A 23,096-nucleotide genomic window follows, 5' to 3' on the forward strand; every position below is an offset into this window, starting at 1 on the left:
CCCTAGATGGCCTGCCGTTATATGACCATGGGCCAGATCCAACACTGTTCTTCTGTAGGCTTTGGGAACTATTAGTTGTTCCACAACATCTTCCCCCTTCTTAGTCACCTGATATAACAAATCCTGACACATTGCCATGTGGGGATAGGACAAAGGACTATCAGGGTCTACGGGTTTACCATCAACTACTTTTACATTCTCCCTGGCTTTTACCAAAGTAGGGTCATTCAACTGCTCCACGGCAAAGACCTCTCTTCTGACCTCTAAATCAGGCAGACGATCACCTGGCCCAACAACACTTCCCACCTCAATGGGAGGCACATCAGTTGGCGGGCCACCGTCACGTTCTGCATTCTCTAGTTCGCCAACCATAGTAGAAAAAGGGAATAACTCTGACTCAGAAGAAACTCCCTCCTCCACTACATCGACAACCTTCTCAAATGGATCGGGGTTGTTCACCTCTGGAACAAAACGGCTTTCCCACAACTTCCAGAAGTGAGCAAAGTCTCTCCCCAATATTGCATCGTACACCAGACCATGCACCAAACCCACAGAAACTATAGCAGAGCCACATGGTGTCTCGATGTTCACCTCGGCCGTAACATAATATCGAGTATCCCCATGTATTCAGGTCACACCAACAGTTTTCCCTGTATGCCTCAAGGGGTTCACCAGCTCAGCTTTTATAAGTGTCACCAAGCTACCAGAGTCTAACAGTGCCTCTACTCGGTTGCCATCTACAGTGAGTACACACATGTGCTTATCAGTCTCAGCCTGCCGGTCAGCTGTACAGGCTAGCTGTGCAAAGAAAGACCCCCTGCGGTAGACATGAGCAGTATCACATTGCATAGGTTCAGTTGTAAGTGCACAATTAGCGGCAATATGGCCGAAGTCACCACATCGGAAACACTGAGTCATATTAATGTCTAGTCGTTTACGGGGCAAGAACCTTCCCGGCCTGGCAGGCCTGTCTCCAGGTTCTACACCCTCAGTCTTAGGTACATTCCACCGCCCAGCACCCTTCTCCCCTGGAACAGTCTTACCAGTGTCTGTGGGAGTTCACCGGTGCGCCATCGGGGCTCGGTGGGGCATACTCATCAGCTCCTCAGCCGCCACGTACCTCTCCACTAGCTCGACCAACTGGTCCGCGGACTTAGGGTCTGCATGGCTCACCCACTTACGCAGAGTCGCAGGTAATGATCACAGGTACCGGTCCATCACGACCCTTTCCACGATCTGTGGTCCCGTCAGCGTCTCGGGCTGTAGCCATTTTGAGGACAGATGGACGAGGTCATGCATCTGTGAACGTGGAGGCTTCTCCATATGGAACTCCCAGCGGTGGACCCGTTGGGCACGAACAAAGGTGGTGACTCCCAAGTGAGTTAGGATCTCCTGTTTTAATTTTTTATAGTCCTTGGCATCAGCCAGGCATAAGTCGAAATATGCTTTTTGTGGCTCCCCAGACAAAAAAGGTGCCACCAGACTTGCCCACTGCTCCTTGGGCCAACTCTCCCTTTCGGCCGTTCTTTCAAATGAGATAGGCCTCCACATCATCGCCCGAAGTCATCTTTTGGAGGAAGTGACTGGCGCGTACGGAGTGAGTGGTGGTGGGAGGACCAGTAGTAACATCTCTGGGCCGGGCGACCAGGTGCTGTACCACCTCTCTTATGGCCTGGCTGTTTTCCGCTAAGGCCTGGTGGGTTTCCTCGATGGTGACCTGTTGTTGCCTCTGGGCTGTCTCCAAGGCCAACAGTTGCACCCTGGTGGATTCCTGCTGAGCCCTGGTTGATTCCTGCTGAGCTGCTGTAGCTTCCTGCTGAGCCCTGGTAGATTCCTGCTGAGCTGCTGTAGCTTGGAGCAAGGCCTTCACAATTTCCTCCATTTTGTCCTGGGGTGTAGGTTGGAAGCTGAACCTTGCCTCTCTGAGCATTGGCTGACGCCTCCTCTATGGGACTCCAAGGACACAGTGTTATTTCCACACTCACAAATTGGGTGTCTGTCCCTTTAATTTTTAAATGGAAAGTTTTCCTCTTGCTGCAGCTTCAGTGTGTGTGGGTGCCCGCATTCTCCACCATATTGTGACACAGTTACGTTAGGGGGTCCCTCTCCTGGGTAGAGGACTCCTTCCTTACACACACACACAGCAGCACACCAGTCTGGATGCAAGTACAAGCTGGTCGGCGCCAGTCTTTATTGTACAATGTCAGAAACATAAAGAAAACATAAATATAAATCCTAGCCCTGTCGGGGCATTAACTTCACAGGTAGTTCCCTCACTACCAGAACCTGGCAGGGCCTAATGCCCTCGCCAGCAACAAAAGCACAGCACAACACTCACAGTTAGGTATCCAAGTGTCTCTGAGCAAACTCCCTGCCTGCTCTCCCAGGTGAGACAATCAGCCCTAAACAAACTAGGCTTATATTGGCCACTCTCAGGTGGAAAACTAACAAGCCTGTTACCAGGCTGCGAGAACCAAAACCTGGAGTGGTCGTGGGTGGAGCCTTCCCTCTCCTCTCACCCACAACCCCCAGGTCCCAAACTGGCTTTTCAAAAAGCCGAAACTCAAGCCTGCTACACTGCAGACTTTCTCCTGGGGGTTTAAAACACAAAAGACAGGAATCTGGGACAAATGTACCTGCCACAGGCCACTTTACCAGTGATCCTATCACAATATATATATATATATATATATATATACATATATATATATATATATATATATATATATATATATATATACTGTATAAATTAAGTATTACCTCTGTACCCCTGGAGAAGAGCCCTGGGGTTTTAGCCCAGGGATTGTTGTCTTAATGATGGGAGAGCTAATGTTTGGGGGAGTCCCCCATTCCCTAAGGATTCCAGACCTGGGATGTCCTAGTGCTAGTGCTGGTTGATATTATGGCAGGGGAACCCCATGTACCCATGTAATGTGTCTCCCTACCATAGTGTTACCAGACCTGTCTGGTTCAGCCCAGTGTTGGTTAATGAAGAATTGGGGAGACCTTATGCCAGCGGCATTACTGGGTTGCTGGCACTGGAAAGTGCAGCACTGCCCTGAAAGTCCTGAGGCCACTCTGAACGGCTGCATGGGGTGTCAGCCAGGAGTGCCCAAAGGACATTCTGAGCAGCACTGCTGCAGCGTTATTGGCTGCATGCACCGATCACACACCCCTTGTTATGACCCTGCCCAACTCCATTTTCTTTTTCAAGTTTTTACATTTTTTCTTTTTTTTTTTTACAAATAAACATTCACAAATCAGGATCTGGTAGATTATTTTTACAAACACGAAAAAAAGAAAAATTAAACTGGTAGAGCTGCTAATTGGACCAATTAATCATACAATTTTTTAATAATTCTAATATTTTTTATTTTAGTATAAAAATATGGCCATAAATGATCCAAAGATAATATCATATACTGTACCACTAAAAAGTTGAGGATATTCTGTCTGAGAAAGCCGCTGAAACTCACTGAGAGGCAGGGAAACACGTTACAATTCCCACAAGGTTTGTGCTCCACACTTCATGCAGTAAAGGACGGTGTCTTTGAGGGCTCTGCCGCTGAAAGAATAAATATCCTTTTTAAAACTCTTAGTGAGTATAACCACTTGACTGACTTATGAAAATAAAAACTCATTAGAGGGCTAAGGACCTGATTCAGAGCAGCTCGCTAGATGCGTTCGCTCACCCGATGCGTATGCAAATTCAGCAGGCGATTGCACGGCAAGGCATTAGCATGCCCACTATGTCTTGGCGTGCAATCGCTTTGTATATGCAGACGCCCACCAACCAGTCTAAAGATGCCCACTTGCAGACCTCATCTCCAGGAAGTCTATGCAACCATCGGTACCATCGGATGCGACTGCAGTTCTTGTGGCTGACCACACCCTACCGCAAGCACTACGAGCACTTCAGTGTAAAACCAGCCAGGTGACGTGTACTATGACGCTGCCTCTAAATTATGCATGCCTCTGAAACAGCGTTGAGACGCTCAGCAACGCTTGCGTTCTCTACTCCCCAGTTTCTAGCAGCCACCCCTGTCACCGCCCACAGATGGCTTTTCCCGTCACTCACTCTGCTGGGCAGTCTATGCGCAGCAAGTGAATGCTTCCAGATCTCTCGCACTAGTTCACGCACTGCGATATGTTCGCATGCGCACAATGTGAAAATTGGCTGGCTGCGGGCGTTCGCTTCCTAGTGACCAGGTCTGAATTGGGTCGTAAGATCTATTCCCAGTTAAGTGGGCTACGGCCACAGAGGCTGATGCATTGGATTATTTGCACCAAAATAATTTGTGCATATGTATAATCCGGATTGGTGTGATTAATAGCTATCCACCAAAAAGGGGGAGGAGGGGACTGTTAATTGCCCTCAAAAAAAGTGAGGTGCTTTATGTATAAAACTTGTGGTTATCGGAGTGAACAGTGGACCTTATTCAGAGCCGGACGCTCTTTCAGAGAGCTCGCTCTGAATCAGTGCCCTCCCTCTCTTTTTTTAGAGTGGCCTCCTGGTCGCTCGCATAGCTGTGGGTGACCACCCACAGCTATAGCGAGCGGCCAGGAAGATGGCCGCGATGGTCAAGACCATCGCGACCATCGGGCTTGCGACGAGACCCTTGTGGTAGAGTCTCGTCTTCCGCAAAGCCCTGGAGTGCTTTTGGCTCTATCAGAGCCGAGAGCACTCCCACTGACATCTTTTTCCTTGTATCCAAAGCAGGAGCAATTACGGCCAACTCTACTTTAGCCCCAAAATCCACATTAACAATGATTATGGAAAAGTTACTATAATTGGTAAAAGTGTTCAATCAGCCAAATCTGAATAGTGGATAAAAGTTTCTAAATTGAGGATATTTCTGATCATAAGGCGGCTACTTATTTAAAAATATTTTTCTTTTCCTCTAATTATATGACAAGCGATATCTCTGCCTTACCATTTCTCCTGTCACATTTCTACAGCCCCCTTTGGATATGATGAGGGCTGTTCAGGAATGGTATCTACATACAGGGCCGTAGAGAGCCCGGCCGGGCCCAGGTAAAGGAGGTGGCGTGGCCTAATTGCAGAAGGTGTGGCTACACCCCCTTGACAAAAAAAAGAAAGAATAAATCACTTTTGTAGCGCCGCGTAGGGGTGCTGCGCGCTGGGGAGGGGGGCGCTGTAAGCCCTCCAGCCAGGCGCTAAGCAGGGGGGGACGTGATCAGTGTGATCGCTCCCCACCACAGCCATAGGAGACAGCTCCAGCTGCTGCAGCAGCAAGCAGTCTCGCACTGCAGCCCAGCACAACCTCTGTGCTGAGCTGCTGTGGGGGAGGAGCGGCGATGCCGGACTGTCCCAGCACTAAATAAGGTAAAAATTACAAAGCGACAAGTAGCAATGTTTGTGCCACATTTGACTATTTTTTTTTTAATAGACCCTTAGTGAGAAACAAGGCAAGAAGGGACAGATAGGATTTACATAAATTAGAATTGAAAAAAAATCAACATACATCATTTAAAAATGGGGGCGGTGAAAACTGAAAACAGTTATTATACTCAATGCTGACATCCATTGTTTTTACATTCCCCTACAACACAGTGATGCTTGTTGTGATGGTGATGGCATTATTTATTACTGCTGTTGCACTACCACCAATGATAATAAGAATGATAAATCACCTGGCCTTAAAATTGATCATTTATATTTCTGGTGATGATAAGTCAGTGTCACGGAATAATAATAGTGATGACATCTTGATTGATAGGGGGATGGTATCAGACCAGCATAGGAAATGTTATAGCTGCAAGGAATGCACTTAAGAATCCTCTGCCATCTTTCAAGAAAGCAAAAACAAGAATGTGTTTCACAAAGAAATGCAAGTGCTTCCAAATCACCAGCAATGTCTGCTCCATGGAACATAGGACTTCATTCAGACCCGCTCGCAAGCGGGTCAATGTTTAGGCCCTGCGCACGTGCAGCGGCCGCACTGCACGTGCGCAAGCCCCGAAGCTCTCCGGAGCTCACTACAAAAGGGGTGGCTGTCGATGTTGATCGACAGCTCGGCCCGTTTTGTAGGCGTGGCGGGGGGATGATTTCACATACGGAGTCGTTCCTTAAGGAACGCCTGCCGTTTTGTGGGCGGCCGCACTGACATCAGCAGTGATGTCAGTGGGGAGCTTCCTGCTCGATGAGAGCAGGAAGCTCCCAGGGGCTTGCGGTTGCTGAGAGCCAACCTTCTCGTCTCGTCGCAAGCCCCGATGGTCACGATGATCTTGACCATCGCGACCATCAACCTGGTCGGTCGCTAAAGCTGTGGGTGGTTAGCTAGCGACCAGGAGGCCGCACTGCAAAATACAAGCGGCCGCCCTCATTCAGAACGAGCACTCGCATTTTGCGAGCGCATCTGACTGAGGGCCATACTGAGAAGCGGGTCACTGTGTGTGTAGGTGTGTGTGTGTGTGTGTGTGTGTGTGCCATAAACAAGTTACATTCACATTTTGCCACTTCTTAAGTATTCATTTTAAATGCAGCAGCATATTGTCCCCTCAATTTCATTCTTAACACCTCCATAGGTTTATTAACAATTACCAGTCATGGTCTGTACATTATCCAACTGATTTTCAAAACTGCCAGGAACCACAAGGGATGCCTCTGCACAAATTATTTTTCAATCATGCTCCAAAGCTTTCCAATGGTACAAGACTTAGAATAAAAACTCTAAAAGCCCATGTCATTGAAGCCACTATCATAATGTGTTCATTCCTCACATCCCACTCATACCAACAGACATGAAATTTACATTCAAGAGATTGCAATTTTCAATCCAACTCTCATTTGCAATGACCATCAATAAGGCCCAAGGTCAATCTTTGAAAGTAGCAGGTATTGACCTGCAAACTCCTTGCTTTTTCCATGGGCAGTTGTATGTGGCATGTTCATGAGTAGGGGCTTCCAACAGTCTTTTCATTCTGGCTATTAATGGGATACAAACAACCATGTTTATACCTCCGTATTGATGTAACAGTGTCTAAATCTCTATATAAATGGATAGCAAACAGTGGGGTCTTTTTCAGGATCAATGGAATCGGGTTATAGGTGAGGACAATGTAAAAAATGAAAGCTGAAAAAGTACTTCAAGGTCCATTCTTTAACCCGGGAAATGCCGGTTATCCCAGCTAGTTGTTAATAATTATGCCAAGAAAAGCTTATTTACTGTATGCAGAAAGTCTTTTTTCCAATGAATGTAGACAGCCACAGTATATTGTCGGTGTAAATTGGGTGCTGGATGATCAAACCTCTCCTCTGTAGTAATTGGTTACCCAGCCAAGCTTGTTAAGGTAATGCAGGTACTTTGAAAGTTCAAATAGTGGCCTCTCGCATTTAATTAAGGTGGACTTACCAGTAAGTGTTATTTGTTTTATTTCTCCACAGCCATGGAGTTGCGTTTGATTTGGAAATTAGTGCTTCATTTATTTACCATTCTGTTGTACTTCTTTCTATGATGTATGCACCAGATAGACTTTTATACTGTGGATGATGCTTTTCCAATTGCATTATGACCAGTGCCAACAATAGAAATAGCGCTATCTGTGCAGTGGAGGATAATCTATTATCGTTTGGCTGTCTCCACCTAAGTCTCCAACCCACAGAGACGCTGAATGCAATTGTCAGGCTTCATTATTTGAGACAGCTCTAATCACCTCTGTCATTTCTGTCAGTGGCAGTGGTGGAGTCACTAAACACGCACCAGTGTTGTCACTATCCCTGTTCGGAAGGAGTTTCACACTGTTTCGGAGACCGGGTGTCTTTTAGCCTGACGGTCTCCATAAGATATGCTGACAATGACATCAGGGATGTTCAGTAATTAGCCCGACTTATTAGGAATAAGGACATTTGCAGTGCACTCCTAAAGTACTTTAATATGGACAACTACACCCAGCAATAAGCAGTTTGAGGATACAACTGGGATTAAACCCACTAGCTTGATACATACCATCTGGACTATTTTATTTGGAGCCACTAATGGTCCTACTCTGTTTCGTTATGGAAGGTTAGGATGGTAACCATCCTGCTATAGCAATGTTATTTGATCCATATATACTTTTCCCCTTTGAATAATCAGAGGTTGGGAAGTCCTTGTATTAATTCTGCATGTCTACTCAGTTGCTTAGATTTGCGATGCCGCCAGTAAATGTCTCAATGCAAGTTGTGACATTTGCATATTTTCGCAGTGCAGCGGCGTAAGGGATCGCAGCTGTAGTAGCAACTTTGAATCAGGCCCTCTATCACATCATACGCTTAAAGCACATAGTACACTTTAATCATATTTTCATGTAGCAGATGCTTTTAACAAAGTATAATATTGTAGTATTATAGTATAATAAGATACTGCTAGAGCTGTTATTGCTACTTCAAAGATAATTACAGCCTATTGAGTAGAGGTGGTCACATGATCTGGCTGATATCAGAGTTTTGCAGCTGGTAAATTAATTCACAAATTGTTTCCTGGTTCATCAAATAGTTGATGAAAAACAACACCCACTTGTAAATCGGGCAACAAATTAGAGAGGACCAAGTGATAGTCTGTCATCCAAACACTGCTGTTCTACCAATATTTCCTGCAGCGCCAGCTCTGCTCCCAATAGACTTCTGGCTTTTACAGGACTTACACTGTTTAAAGTACAGTAAATAAAATAAATTCCTAAAAAAGGGTCCAATACACGGTGGACTGTGTAAAAATAATGTTCCTTGCGTTCTACCAAATTTTTAACCAGCCTCAGACAGCTCGGGGCTGACAATCACTATGGCCAGTGTGTTTGTGCTTTCTTACTAATGAGATTTGCAGTGATTGCCAATGTTTGATAACAAAGTAACATCAAAAACTGCCTTCAAATGTTGCCAATCACTGTACATGTATCATCAGTGTAAAATTATAATGCAAATAACATACTTCACTTCTTGCATTGGCTTCCGGCAATCGCTACATTTGAGTTTCAAAATTCCGATCACGAATAATAAAATAACAGACAAGCTTCAGGTCACAAAGGAAGCACTTTTTTCACTGAAAAATTCTTAAAACACATTCTCATTCCCAGTAGAGTAACTGGAATATAATGCAGGAAATGAATTAAGAACCATGTGATATAATTACAGAAAAATTTTAAATATTGAAATAAGCCAGAAGTCATATTGAAGTATTAATGGAAAATAGCCAACAGGATATGCTCGGATAGCAATTTATGCATCATGTTTTATGTAAAATGCTGTCAAAATTCTAGATTTACAGGTTCACAGCAGATTTTTCTTTTGAACATACTGTACTGAGAATAACATTTGTCCTGCACAAATATATAATGGTATTCTAGAATATAATAATTGTATAATGAGACCTGTTTGCTTGTTTGTGTTAAATCACATTTCATATGATCGAAAGCCAAAGCTGTATGTTAACTAGAATAGGATATTTAATTTCCACATACAAAAACATGTCTAATTTCAAAATTAAATGAGTGGAAGTGTATCTATATAATGTGCTATCTAGTTAGAATAGATGACAAGCAATATAGAGACATATTATAAGACACTGTCTAGGGCAGGGGTGGGCAATAAACAGCCCCCCAGCTGTTGTAAAAGTACACATCCCAGCATGCCCTACCACAGGTTTGCTATTTGGCCATGCTAAACCTGTTGCAGGGCATTCTGGGATGTGTAGTTCAACAACAGATGGAGGGCCCCTTATTGCCCACCCCTGGTCTGTATCTTGAATTGAAAAGAAAAATATAAGTATTCATTTAAATATATATCTTTCTTTACTAAAGTTACTATTTTGTAATGATGTTATACCATAACTCCTGAGATAATGTCTTTTCAAACCAGGTCTTCAAGACATCAAAACAGTTCAGGTTTTAAGTATAGATCAGCGCTTCGGTTTTGCTTAAAACCGAACACATCAGAACTTTGGGGTTCCGAGAAGAATGGTGTCCCGACTCAGGACTTTTCATCAAGTTCGGAATTTGGGGTCTAAAAAACGGATCTTGTGAATTTTGGATTGCATTTAAGGCCCTCCTTTCTGATTTCAGGTGCTGTGAGGTTGTCAAAATTTACTGAAAAATAATGTTATGCTAACGATGTTAATAAACTACAGGAACAAAAACAGGTCCAGTTTTAGCTGTTTTTATCTTTAAAGAAAACCAAAACTGAACCAAAACAATTGAGAGTGGTCTTAATAAAACACGACAATGATTTAGAACCAAAACACAATTGTCTGCACACATCTCTAGTTCTAAGTATATCAATGCTTGAGCATAGTTGACTTAATTAGTATCTCTTCCATTCTAATTTTCATTAACCATCTCAAGCATGGATAACCTCTCATAGGCAGGGCCCTCCTTCCTTATGTAGTTCCCTAGCACTATCTCTGATGTAAGTGCTCCTTGTCCCATGTCCCTTTCAGTCACTCAGGTTCTCTGCGCTCACCCTTCCATGGGAACAGGCTCTTTGAGTGCTGACTGCCTTCCCCTTGCCTTTCCCAACCCTTACCTCTACTCAGAATACGACCTAGTTTGTCTGTGTATTGCTCCGTATCCAACTGATTTGTCAAGTTACATTACTGTTCCATTGCAATGTCATGTTTTTATGTTGCTGTGTATAACCCTTTTATGGTGTGACAGAAACGTTTGGTACCTTAAAATGAAAGAAAGAATTGGGGTCAAAGCTAAGGGAAGGCTGGCAGGACATGTGCTCCTGGTGAGAGTGGGGCACCTGCAGGGGAGCCAGAGCCACAACTCCAGGCGGAATTGAGCATACATCTTAACCCCTCTTGTGTGCTGCTGCAATAGGCTCCTACATAGTCTCTCTTCTGAAAAACACAACACTGTACTCCTAGTTAATGTTTTAATCACAGACATTATAGTCTGTTATAACACTCACATCCACAACGGGTCCTGCCTGGCTGCAGGCAGCCTGAACACTGCTGTGGCAGCAACAAGAGGAACATATGAGATCAACAACACATAACTTAGGGTATAGGAGGACCAAACGTGTGTTAGGGTATGAGGGGATGGGTATATGTAGCTTATGGTAGTAATATTATGAATAAAGGGGGTATAAGATTAATGCTTTATTGGGGTTAATTAAGATTGAGAGTTTTTTGTGAGACTGAGGGCAAGATGTATTAATAACCACATTTAAAATGCAATCACTAACAAATATCATCTCATACTTACCTGCCAGAACATCCACCGGTATGATATATTTTTAGCATTTTCATCTGCATGCACTTATTATATTATATGTGGTCTATTCCCTTTGTTTACCATAACCTATGTATTCTAGGTATTTTTTTACCAGTTGTGTGCATTATTAATGTACACACACCGCATTTATTGCATTATTTAATAAATATTCTTTATTGCTATCTATGCGCTCCCAGTTCTTTTCTTTATTGACTCCATTAAGGGATTAGCCAACCCATCTATTGAGCCGCATTCAAAGTTAAGAGTATCACACGATCAACTGAAGCACCTAGTTTTCTGTTGTTGTATGCATAAATTATCATGCTTTGCTGTGATGCTCTCTGTATTATATGAGGTCACTATGATGGCCTATGCTTTATGTGGTGGTACCTGCGATCAGTGCCATAACACTGCACCAGTACTGGGAAGAGCAGCATTGCCCTGAGTGTCCTCAGGACATTCAGAGTGGCTGTGCTTACAGGCGGCAGGGTGCATGGCATGCTCAGGACACTTTGGACAGCACTGTCAGTGATACTGGCTGCAGGGTGCCATTCCAGGCACCCTGCTAGCTAGAAACAAGGGTTGTAGGGCAGCAATGGGGCTGCCCACAGAGCCCTGCACTCTGTGTGGTGGCACCGGTCACATATCCCTAGTTGTGTCTCTGACTGTGATGCTCTCTGTATTATATGGCAGTAAGTACAACGCTGTCTGTATTATACGGCAGTCACTGGATTTTATGGAGGTTACTGTAATGCTCTCATTTTATGAAAATCACTGCAATGCTTTATGTATTACATGGCAGTCACTGATGCTTTCTGTATTTTGTTGCAGTCACTATGATGCTCACTGAATTCTATGGAGGTCACTGTGATGCTCTGCTTTATATGGCGGTCACTGCAATAATCTCTTTATTATATGGTAGGCATTAATGCTCTTTGTATTGTATGGCGGTCACTGTAATTTTCTCTGCAAAAAACATCAGTCACTGCAATGATCTCTGTATTATATGGTGGTCACTGATGCTTTCTCTGTTGTATAGTAGAGATTATGATTATACTATGATACTATGATTCTCACTGCATTTTATGGAGGACACTGCAATGCTCACTGTACTACATGGCAGTTACTGCAATGCTCTCTGCATTATATGCTGGTCACTGCAATGCTCTCTGAATTACATGGCATTCACTGATATTCTTTGTATTACATGGAGGTTCAGTGATGCTCTGTGGTGGGCAAGGTAGTGTAGTATGAACAGCGATACTTATTGAGTATTGAGACAGTGGATCATGCATGCTCGATTTAAAAGAAAAGACACCCTTGAACCACAGAATAGATTCAGTCGGTGCCCTCACCTTAATTTAGAGAGAGTTGCTAGGTAGGAGTGGGCTGACCGACCCATCTCACATGATCCAAGTTAATGTAAATCTGCCATAAAATTTATTTATTTCCAATTAAAATAAAAACAAATGCCTATTACCACATTTTGTTAATGGGAGTTTACAACTTAATATTTTTAATTCATGGTCTAAAGCACATCTGCAAATTGAAAAATATTTTAATAAACAGTTCAAATCCAGGTACAAGTTAAATCTATCTTTAAAATCAAATGGGGAATAGATTTATCTTTCCTTTGGGAAACAATGAAAGGCATTAGTTACACAATAGCACCATCTAGTGGAAATTATTTGTAGTGATTACGTCAAGAGAAAAAAATATTTAATATTTAATTTGCTTTTTCTATTTCTTGTTAATACTGACCAATTCTGGATATTATTTCTTGTGACAATTTGAACTTTTTCAATTGTGATATCAGCTTGCTTAACACTGATCATAAACTTTAACCTGGGATCTTCCAAAATCAAACACAAATAAAAAAATAATAATACACAAAAGAAAAACACAAAACTGTACTTCTAGTTAATGTTTTAATAACATACATTATATACAAATTAGGCATGATGAACTGATATACAAGAACATGCATAGAACTGAAATTTTATTAAAAGTATAGCTGAAAATGAATAACAGAGTCAATAGTTATACTTTAGGTTAGAAGGGGAAAAAACAAACATAAAAAATATGTTTTTTTTATAGTTTATGCATGTTACACTGTATATACTTTCACAAGAACTCAAAAAATATGCTCTCTATGGATAAAAGAGAAATTTTGCTTCCACGACTAGCTTGAAACATGTATTTAAGCTTTAGTCAGGGTACAGTAATATACATATTTACAGTACAAGTAGTTTGTATAAATATACTACATGTTGTACATGATGTGACCACAATAAATATCAAGGAGTTTCAATAAACACAAGATGGAAAAAATGCATAATTTGCTTTAATTCTTACTGTAACATACCATAACTTGATTGAAGAACACATCATTTGGTAGTTAACATCAAGTTCTTTACTCAAAATATACAGCTTTAAGTCATACATTCACGGCAAATAAGGGGACAGGTTACATCCCACAGCATTTAAGTGCTATACTTTATTTTTTTACTAATAATTATCTATACAACTAAGACATAAGAAAATAATAAGTACACTAATTTATTTTAAATCTATATGTCCAAACAACTATTAGGCCTAATAACATAAATGTACCCTATTGGCTTTTATATTGTATAGTACAGTCAAGTGCAGATGTACTGTATTAAAATGAATCTACATTTTTGAAATTAGTAAAAGAATATGTTTTTAGGTACTGTAGCGCTATAGCTTTCAGAAGCAGGAAACAAATATTCACTAATAAGTACAGTTTTAATCCACTTTATTAATATTTTTATTATAATTTTTTATATTTAGTAGTATGATGTTAGCAAAAGAATAGACAACAAAGTGGGCTTTCCCTGCACAAATGTCAGAATAATACATATTCATCTATATAAATGAATATTAAAACTAATACAAATTTAGCTGTAAGTAAATATAAGTGTTATAATAGTATTGGAAGTCAAGGGGAGCTGATTAGCTTGATAGAAATTATGTTAATAGCTTTTCTCACCACATGTATTAGTGGATCTGAATTTAATACATCTTTCAAACTTGATGCATAATGACCAGCCAATTACTGTATCCAACAATTGCCTGCTAATGACTGTGGTGCTGTTCTCCAACCTACTATGCTCAGCATTGCAGGAGCTGAAATATTACATCTTGCTTCCATGATATTGTACTAAATTAGTGAGTGGGTGAAACTCTGTACAATCTGGCTTTACAGTACTAATTTATGCAGACAGATTGTTCTTTAAACTTCTTTAAAAACTAAACTAAAGTGAATTCTTACATCACCAATTATATATTTTGAGTGACCCTCTGCAACTAGGCTTCTGTCTGTAGTGACTCAAAGGATAAATTTGACCTACATGTTAAGTGCCATATCGATATACTGTATCTCTGCAAGTGTGCATGTATATATTTATCTTGGCTAATACCATACGCAAATGTGTGTGCTTAAATGTCTACATTCTATTTGGCTGGTAGTCTATTTGCAGACAAAAAAGCTCTAGGGTTTTATTTGGTCAATTTAACATTCAGCTACTTCTGGAAAATCATATACATCTAACAGTTGTACATTCTTATCATTGTGCAAGTTTTATTAACTAGTTTATGGTATTGTTATGTGAGAATTTGAAAATTGAATAAAAACAAACTTATTTGCACCTGTGTGTGAAAATAGAAACATCTACCTTCTGAATTTGACGTCTGTGATTGAAAGAGATGAGGTACTAGAACTGTTTCTGCTTTCCTTGTATTAATCAGCAGGCATGTTTTGATAATACAGAAACGACTAACTGTACATATTCAGATTGGGATGGGTTGGTTAGTACGTAAGTGCTCATATCCACTTCTATAGAGGTCAGTTTTGTTTGGCACAAATTGTATTGTCTTGTAATAATGTTCTTCCATATAGAAAATACTTGAGGAGGATCCTAACCGTTAATGTGAACTACAGATCTTTTATTTGGCACCTCAGTGCCATACTGAACACTTCTGTGGCAAAAGCCATTTTTTTGTCAAAAAATAGTCATGTGAACACTAAAAGGGTAATTCAATTAGCTGCGATAATTCGATATTTTTTTGCGTGCTAAGTTTTCACACCCTTCGCATGCAAATTTCGCTTATCAGTTCTATGTGTCCACCCGTTTTTCATGCAATTTAATTCCAAATGTCTCATCGGGCAAAAATTCTTCCTGGTTTTAACTGTGATAAGTATAGGTGAAATGGGGAAATATGCCTGTGCCCCCACAAAAGGCAAAGTGATAGGATAACAATACAGAGTATTTGGAGTTCTTAAATTGTGTCAAATGGCTGTTATATGCATTTTTATCAAACAGTGAAATTCTGACCGAAAATAATTATTTTGGGGAAAATAATGTACTTTTTAAATTGCCTAATTAGTCATTAAAGAGGATTCTGAACCAAGTCCCGACATTTTTACCTTGAAATAGGGATTTCCTCCAACTTTTCACCTGCTCAGGAGGTGTTAGAAACTAATTCGTGAAAAATGCATGTCAAAATTCGCACCCGCGACAACCATGGCTAATACGATAGCGCGATAAGTATACATTTGCAGGATAAGCTGTTTTTCACTAAATATTTAGGAGAAAAACATTCCTTTACATTTTAACCATTGAGTGAATCTGACACACTGAAATGATTATTAATAATACTGATGAAAGAGCCAGAAAAGTAACTAAAATAAAATCACAGAAAACTATTTTTTTCTATTGGACGACATGAAAATGGAATCGTGGCTCATTGAGCTGCATCTGAGCAACACAGCAGAAACGATCCTCTGCTACTAACATACTGAAAAATATCCATAATACATGACAATACTGTAGCTCATAACCAAATCACTCATATGGCTTAAAAGGAATGTAGGGACCAGCAACTTATTCCCATGTACAATTTGCTTGCTTCCGCCTGTATTTTTTATTTAATTGCCCTTATTGTTGATTGTATTAATGATGTATTACAATATATGGAATTTACTATGCATGTAAAGACAAATGTCAGTAAGTAATTTGCCACTTGTTGTTGGGGCAAAGTTAGGCACAGAGAGGTAAGACACATACAGTATTTAAGGTCCTAGAAAGTGCTAAGGGCTAAAGCCATATCCAGAACACAATAGTCTCATGCCTTCTGGTAACAACCCACAATGCCCCTCTCAAACCATGTGTTCTCAGTCCTGAGAACATTGTACAGCTGTCAGTGCTTCACAAGCGTTAAAGCCAACCTCTTCACTTAAGAAGAGCTAGAGTGCAGTGCCAAGAAGAAAGTAATAGCAATTTCATCATCTCAATTACAAGTCTGATTCAGGCATGTCTGGCATATCTGCCATTAAGTACCCAATGCCGTAACGTCCATTGGGAGCGGTATCCACTTTCAAAGTTGGTGATCTACTTTGTTTTCTGTAGATACTATTTCCAATGTTCGGAGATGGAGTCTCACTTTGAATCTTCTCATGAATGAGACTCGCATCATCTTCTTCAGGGTTGGATATTTCCTTTATGATGCGTCCTCTTTTATAAGAGACAGAAGCCAAGCTCCCAGTGCTATCATCAATGAGATTGAAGAAGCGAATAATAAAGACCAGCGGAACAGGCACCAGTGCCAATACTATGAGTGATATGCACACAGCAAGTCCCCATGTTGGATAACTTAAACGTTCCTCAGTGGCCTAATATAAGAAAAACATAAACAGATAAAATAGTCAAAGTTGCATAAAATGAATGAAAATGTATGCCAAGCTTCAGTCACCTATACCTCTCCAGTAGTATAACTACTGGAGAGCCACATGTTGCTGAATCATCATGCATACCATACATCATGCAATTGCTTCTGTGCATAGCTTAGTCCCTCATTAAGCATACTTATGTGTGTACGGTAAGTTGCATGTATCTCATTATATGTTCAACTCATATACAGTTGTATTTCTGCATCAAGCACACAAATGTGTATGTTTAAAGACAACGAACAGACACGGCATGACAATGTTAGCAGCAAATGCAAGAGTGGCATAAACAGTGATGTGTTTTATAAACAAGAACAGGAGACAATTGTGTCTTGACAGTGGTATTATAGGACAAATGATGCCTTTTCCATGTATTGAAATACAAACAGTTCAATATCCATTGTTTACCCCTTTAAAAAATCCAGTGGTAATCTTCTTTCTTGCAGTAGCCAAAAGGGAAATGACAAATAAGTAATCTGAACAAATGGCAGAGACTTGATTATAATATAGCTACAACACTAATGGATGAAGTACTGAAGTTTCAGCCTTCAGCATGACGGGTCAACAGCAAAAAGACAATCAGAAGTTATTAGTGGGATACGTTTAGGAAGCCGGCGGCCGCAATCCCGACCGCCAGCTTCCCGAATCCTCTATCCCGCCTATGGTTAAATGACAGGCATCTAAAATCTAGGCGCCCGGCATCCCGATCGAAGGGATCCTGGGCGCCGCGAGCGGACAGCCGCGGGGGGAAGGGTTAGGTTTAGGGCACCCGGGGGGAGAATTACGGTTAGGCACCCCCCAGGGAGGGTTAGGGTTAGGCTAGGAGGAGGGAGGGTTAGGGTTAGGCACCCCCAGGGGGGGACTTAGGGTTAGGCACCCCCCCGGGGGACTTAGGTTTAGGCAGCAGGGAAGCGGGGGTTAGGGTTAGGCACTTGGGGGGGGAGGTTAGGGTTAGGCACCCCTAAGGAGGGTTAGGGTTAGGGGGGCTGGTTAGGTTAGTAAGTACTCATCTTAGGGACGATTGGGATTTCCAGCGCTGTCGGGCTTCCGCTGCCGGGATCTGCTCTTTTGTCAGGCTGCCGCAGCCGGGGGTCGAGCTGCCGGTCATGCGGTAGCCGGGTTTTCATACCGAATGCATTATTAGTAACTAATGTTTGAAACCGGGGCTTCAGTACCTACAGAGATTGCGCTTACCAAGCATCATATTTGGGTATGCTTCCACTTCTATTATTCCTACTGGGGCAATATAGTTATGTCAACATGTCTCTACTGTTATTAAAAAATGCTTGTTGGCAGGGCTGGCTCTAGGGCCGTTGGACCAGGGGCGCCACCCCATAGAGGGGTAGTCCTCCCAACTATCCCGATTCCAGGGGGATTTTTCGGGCACTGTCCCACTGTTCCACCCACAGGCTGAAGTGTCCCGTGGGCACTCAGGCAATGCCACACCTCTGCTTTGTTACACTGGAGCTGTCCCTATTTGGCAACCCTTGTTCTGTCTTTTCAAACTAAAGGGACACACAACTCTAGATCGATCTAGAAGCATTTTGATGCGTCTGTGCAGTAAAGATAAGTTCTATAACAATTAAACTTCTCTGCATATATGTCCCTAGGCAGCTGCTTTAAAGTGGTTGCCTGTTTCTCAACAATCCTTCATTAATCACGCATGCCTCTTAAACACAGCAAATAAGTGGTGCTTCCCCTCCATGAGAAGCCAAAAGGTGGCTCTCACTGAATTGTGCAAACTGTAAATGAGCAGACTAGAACCTATCCACAGCCCACTTACAGCGGCCTCTAATGAAGCACCAAAAGAGATGGTCCTCCAGCTGATTGCACAAGCTGGGAGAAGGTTCCTCGGACTCACACATGACCTTTTTTTTTTGCTATAAATACTGATACTGATTATCCAACTGTAGACTGCATAACAAGTAGACAACTTCTACTCACAAAACATTTTCATTATTTCAATTAAGCAATCATTCACATAAAAAAAAATAGATTTTAGATTTATAGTACTAACCGTTTCAGCAATCCAGGCATAATAACCAGGTGGGGTGAAGCCCATTTGAACAATACTTGCTATAAGCAAAATTGTTAACAGTATAGGAGAAATATACTTCCACATATAATAATAGTATTTGTAGGGTGTGAATCCAAGCATATCCTTTAAGTCATCCATGAATCTAAAAGGAGACATTATTCAATTATTAGAATATTAATGTTACTGGAACAAAAATCAAATAGATATCATAATGAATGAAAAAATAACCTGCACGCCAACTTGCTGCACATATAAAATGGGATACATTGAGGATTCCAACAGCGGATGCCGATGGCAGAATCCTGATGCTTATCAGAATACCGGTGCCGGCATCCAAACCACCGGGATCCCAAAAGTAAGTACCGGGGTTAGGGGGAGAGTTAGGGTTCGGCACTAGGGGGAAGGGATAGGTTTAGGGTGCGGGGAGAGGGAGCAGTGGCAAACGCAGGATTTCTAGAGGGGGGGTTCCAAATGCTTGATTTTAGAGTGAGTGTGGCCAGTCCATGAAGAGGGTAGAATTAGCACTTAACCAGCTTTAATATGCGTCATACAAAGTATATTGTGTGTAATAATTCCAGCATATAGAGGACCAGGAATCACTGTAACCCATTCAATGTGGCAGTAGGGCCATCCTGCCTGAGCTGAATGTTTTTATTTTAGATGTAGGCACCATTCCAGAGTATTAGAGCAAGTCCGGGAGTCTGGGGGAGCAGCAGAAGAACCTAGCACTGCCCTGGACATATATGTACATATTGGGCTCTATAGCAGCACATCCCTAACAGTGAATGTTTTCAAGATCTCCTAGTTGGTGCACAGGTTATTTATTACTGACTGATACATGTTAAAAGTTGCAAAGGTGGTGCTAATTATTTCATTTGTGATACTGTGAAGAACATGCAGCACTAGTAAAATTCTATTACAATACTATTTATATTGTGGTCATGGTGTGGGCTTGGGAGGGGGGTTTCCAGGCAGACGGAAACCCCCCATGTATTCACCTATGGGCAGCTTAGGTTTAGGCATCGGGGAGGGAGGGTTAGGGGTATGGTTAGGGGTTAGGTTAGGATACTTACTTACAGCCGTCGGGATGGTCACCCGGTCGGGGTGCCAGCATCGGGATTCTGACCGCCGGGATCCCGAGTGCCGGCATCTCGTACCTAACCCACATAAACACCCCATGTTCTGCTATAAAAAGCATTTCCCTTTTAAATGTTGTGCTTTAACATGTCACAAAGGTGTGTTCAATAAATAAACCCTGTGCCAGTCAGTCTGTGACACAAACGGTTAAACATATAGGAGGAAGCATGCTGGTAGTCACTCTTCTGCTGGATTCCAAGTAGGCAACTTGCACAGACTGACTGGCACCGTAACTAGAGGACCTGGCACCACAATAGCCAGGAATTACAGCAATGCCCGGAGCATCCTCAGAAAGCTCCAGTAGGCTGTAAGGGTAGCAGTGTGCATGTATAAAGAGTCCTAAGGATGCTCCAGGTGGCACTGCTGCAGAGATTCTGGCTGAAAGGCACCCTGCTAGCTGGATGCAGGGGTCATGTGTAAGTGGCAGTGCCGCCCACATAACTCTGTGCGGTGGCAATGCTCACTCACCCCTAGTCAGAGCCGTAACTAGACTTTTTGGTGCCCTGTGCCAGAAAGAGCCCAGGTCAGACACCGTCCCCGATTCTCTCTTACCTATCAGCAGCCCAGCACACGCTGCTGTGTGCTGGGCTGCAGTGGGAGACTGCACGCTGCTGCTGAGAACCAGCAAGAGCAGTCTACTCTGCCTGTGGGGGAGGAGAGATCACAGTAATCATGCCCTCCCCAGACTTGCACTGGGCTGAGGGGCCTCCAGCAGTCCCCTCCCCAGCACGCAGCGCCACTTTGCTGCATTGTAACTAGGGTTTTTTACTTTTTTAAGGGGGCGTGGCCACTCCCCCAGCGATTAGGACACTCCTCCAAGGCCCAGGCTGGCTCTTAACGGCCCTGCATATAAACTGCACTGCACGTGCGATGTGTTCGCATTGCGATTATAGATGCACTTCAGAATACATCGCACAGTGATTGACAGGTTGCCAGCGTTTGGGGGTGGTTACGGGGTTGTGGCAGAAAAATGCAGGCGTGTCTGTCCATCTAAACACCATTACATGGGCGTGCATAAATTAGCCACTGCAAGTGTTTACGCAGCATGAGAGCCTCCTGCGTGAGAGGAGAGCTCCCAAGTCTTCGGCAAGGGCAAGATGGCCTCCGTTGTGCGTCGATGGTACCAATATTTACACAGGTATGCATTGTGGCACGCAGGTAAGAAGGCAGCAGTGGGCGTCTTTATGCTCTGGTGATCTTTGCAAACATTAGCATATCTTCGCAGCTGCATTGCATATGAAAACGCAGCTGCGATTGCATTAGCGTCCATCTCTGAATCAGGCCCTAAGATGCCAAACTGAGGAAAAAGTAGCACAATGGAGGAAAATATAACAAGCTTCAGGAAAAAGTACCAATATTGAGGAAAAAGTATACAATCTAGGGTAAAAAGGAAAAAGATAGGTCAAATGTGAGTGACCCGCTCCGTGCATCCTTATGATTTGTCTGCGACTTTATAATAATTCCTTTGCTACAAAAATTAAATACTAATCCTAAGTACCTAGAAGAACACTATAATGAACACAAATTAAAGATCCGATACAAGTGACCTACATCATGCATCAGCATGCTTATATGCTAATTTCTTTGTGACAAAAAAACTTATCATAAGTACCTAGTATATGTGAACTAAGATGCAAAATTGAGGAAAAAGTAGCAAAAATGAGGAAAATGTGCTCAGCGCAGGAATTGTGCCAGGGATTTCATGCCATATGGCACAACAAGGATAGGTGGCTACTATGGTTCCAGCATCCACAAACCCAACACAAACACATTTAACATATTTAACTACTGTGCCATCTGGCATAACATATGGTAAGAATGTAGGCTATACTACTTGTTAAGTTAAGGAGCCTATCTATTAATATGCGGTATTAAGGCTGGTTTTGTTTTTAGTTTATTTCACCACTTATAACATCATCAAAAAACAAATCTGTTGCTAGAATTAATAAATAAAATATGTCAGTGGCAGCTAAGAGACACAAAACTGCCAGGGTGATACTAGCCAAGAGTGGAATTAATTAATTTATTGGCTTATCGGGAGGCTGGTGCGGAAGACTTGCCCAATTTTCCCGGTGGCCTGGAGTGCCACTTGGGCAAGCTTGTGTACAAGTGCTGCGGAAATTTGTGGTGCCTTTTAAATAAATAAATAATAATAATTATTAAAATATATTTGCAGGATACTTGTGGGATATTCCCCCAAAAAAACTGTTTTCAGGAAGTACCCACAAATATTAAGTAACATTTAGATATAAGTACAGGGAACTGAAGCAGATTTTGGAGATATCTATTGCGTTACCCCCTTTTCGAAGTCTAAAGCTGCCCCCATAGGTTTCTCTCGGGCTGCTAAAATGCTGCATTTATCAAGCTCCAGAATGCGAAGCATTCCAGAATTTGACTCCAGTAGCTAATGCCATCTTTAGGAAGGTAGAGGATGCACGAAGACCCAAACGTTGTAGAATTGTACCAGCCTGGAGGTCAGATGCCACCCTATCCCCTGTGCCAGCCTATTTCTGAGTACAAGCATTCACATGTGTACCACTGAATAACACTGAATACAAAACTTGCATTTGCAGTGCCACATGAGCCTGCACTACAAATCTTGCCCTTCAAATATATAAAAAATAATGTCTATATATAAATGAAATAAGTACTGTCCCTAATAGCATATATGTAAAGAATTACTCTACTTTTATGTAAATGAAAAATGACCCCAGCTGTAAGTAAATAAATTATGACTCCAAGTATATTTACATAAATTACGTAATTGTATTTATAATTAATGAGTCCCAGTTTTATTTAAATATTTAGTTCCCCCAATTGAATTTAAATAATTAGGAATGACTAACTGGCCTCATTTCATATAGTGTGCTCCTTGAGAGAGGTCTGTCGGTTCAATTAGAGTTTTTTCTCCTATTCCATTTTAACATTGGATTACATTGGACCAAGACAGAAATAATAAGT

At 42.0% G+C, this 23,096-nt stretch overlaps 1 protein-coding gene across 1 annotated transcript in view; it reads right to left on the bottom strand.

The window, feature by feature from the left end:
- Positions 1–13,172: 13,172 nt before the first annotated feature.
- Positions 13,173–23,096, bottom strand: part of SLC6A15 (solute carrier family 6 member 15) — a 91,566-nt gene continuing 81,642 nt past the window's right edge. The window contains exons 11-12 of the mRNA XM_088454391.1: positions 18,978–19,140; positions 13,173–16,906 (exon numbers count right to left, since the gene is read on the bottom strand). Coding sequence (XP_088310517.1) covers positions 16,529–16,906; positions 18,978–19,140 — 541 coding nt within the window. The 3' untranslated portion in view covers positions 13,173–16,528. The remainder of the gene's footprint in view (positions 16,907–18,977; positions 19,141–23,096) is intronic.

The sequence above is a fragment of the Taudactylus pleione genome, unplaced genomic scaffold (assembly GCF_031769625.1).
Source record: "Taudactylus pleione unplaced genomic scaffold, aTauple2 ptg000040l, whole genome shotgun sequence".
In the NCBI taxonomy this organism is placed as follows: domain Eukaryota; kingdom Metazoa; phylum Chordata; class Amphibia; order Anura; family Myobatrachidae; genus Taudactylus; species Taudactylus pleione.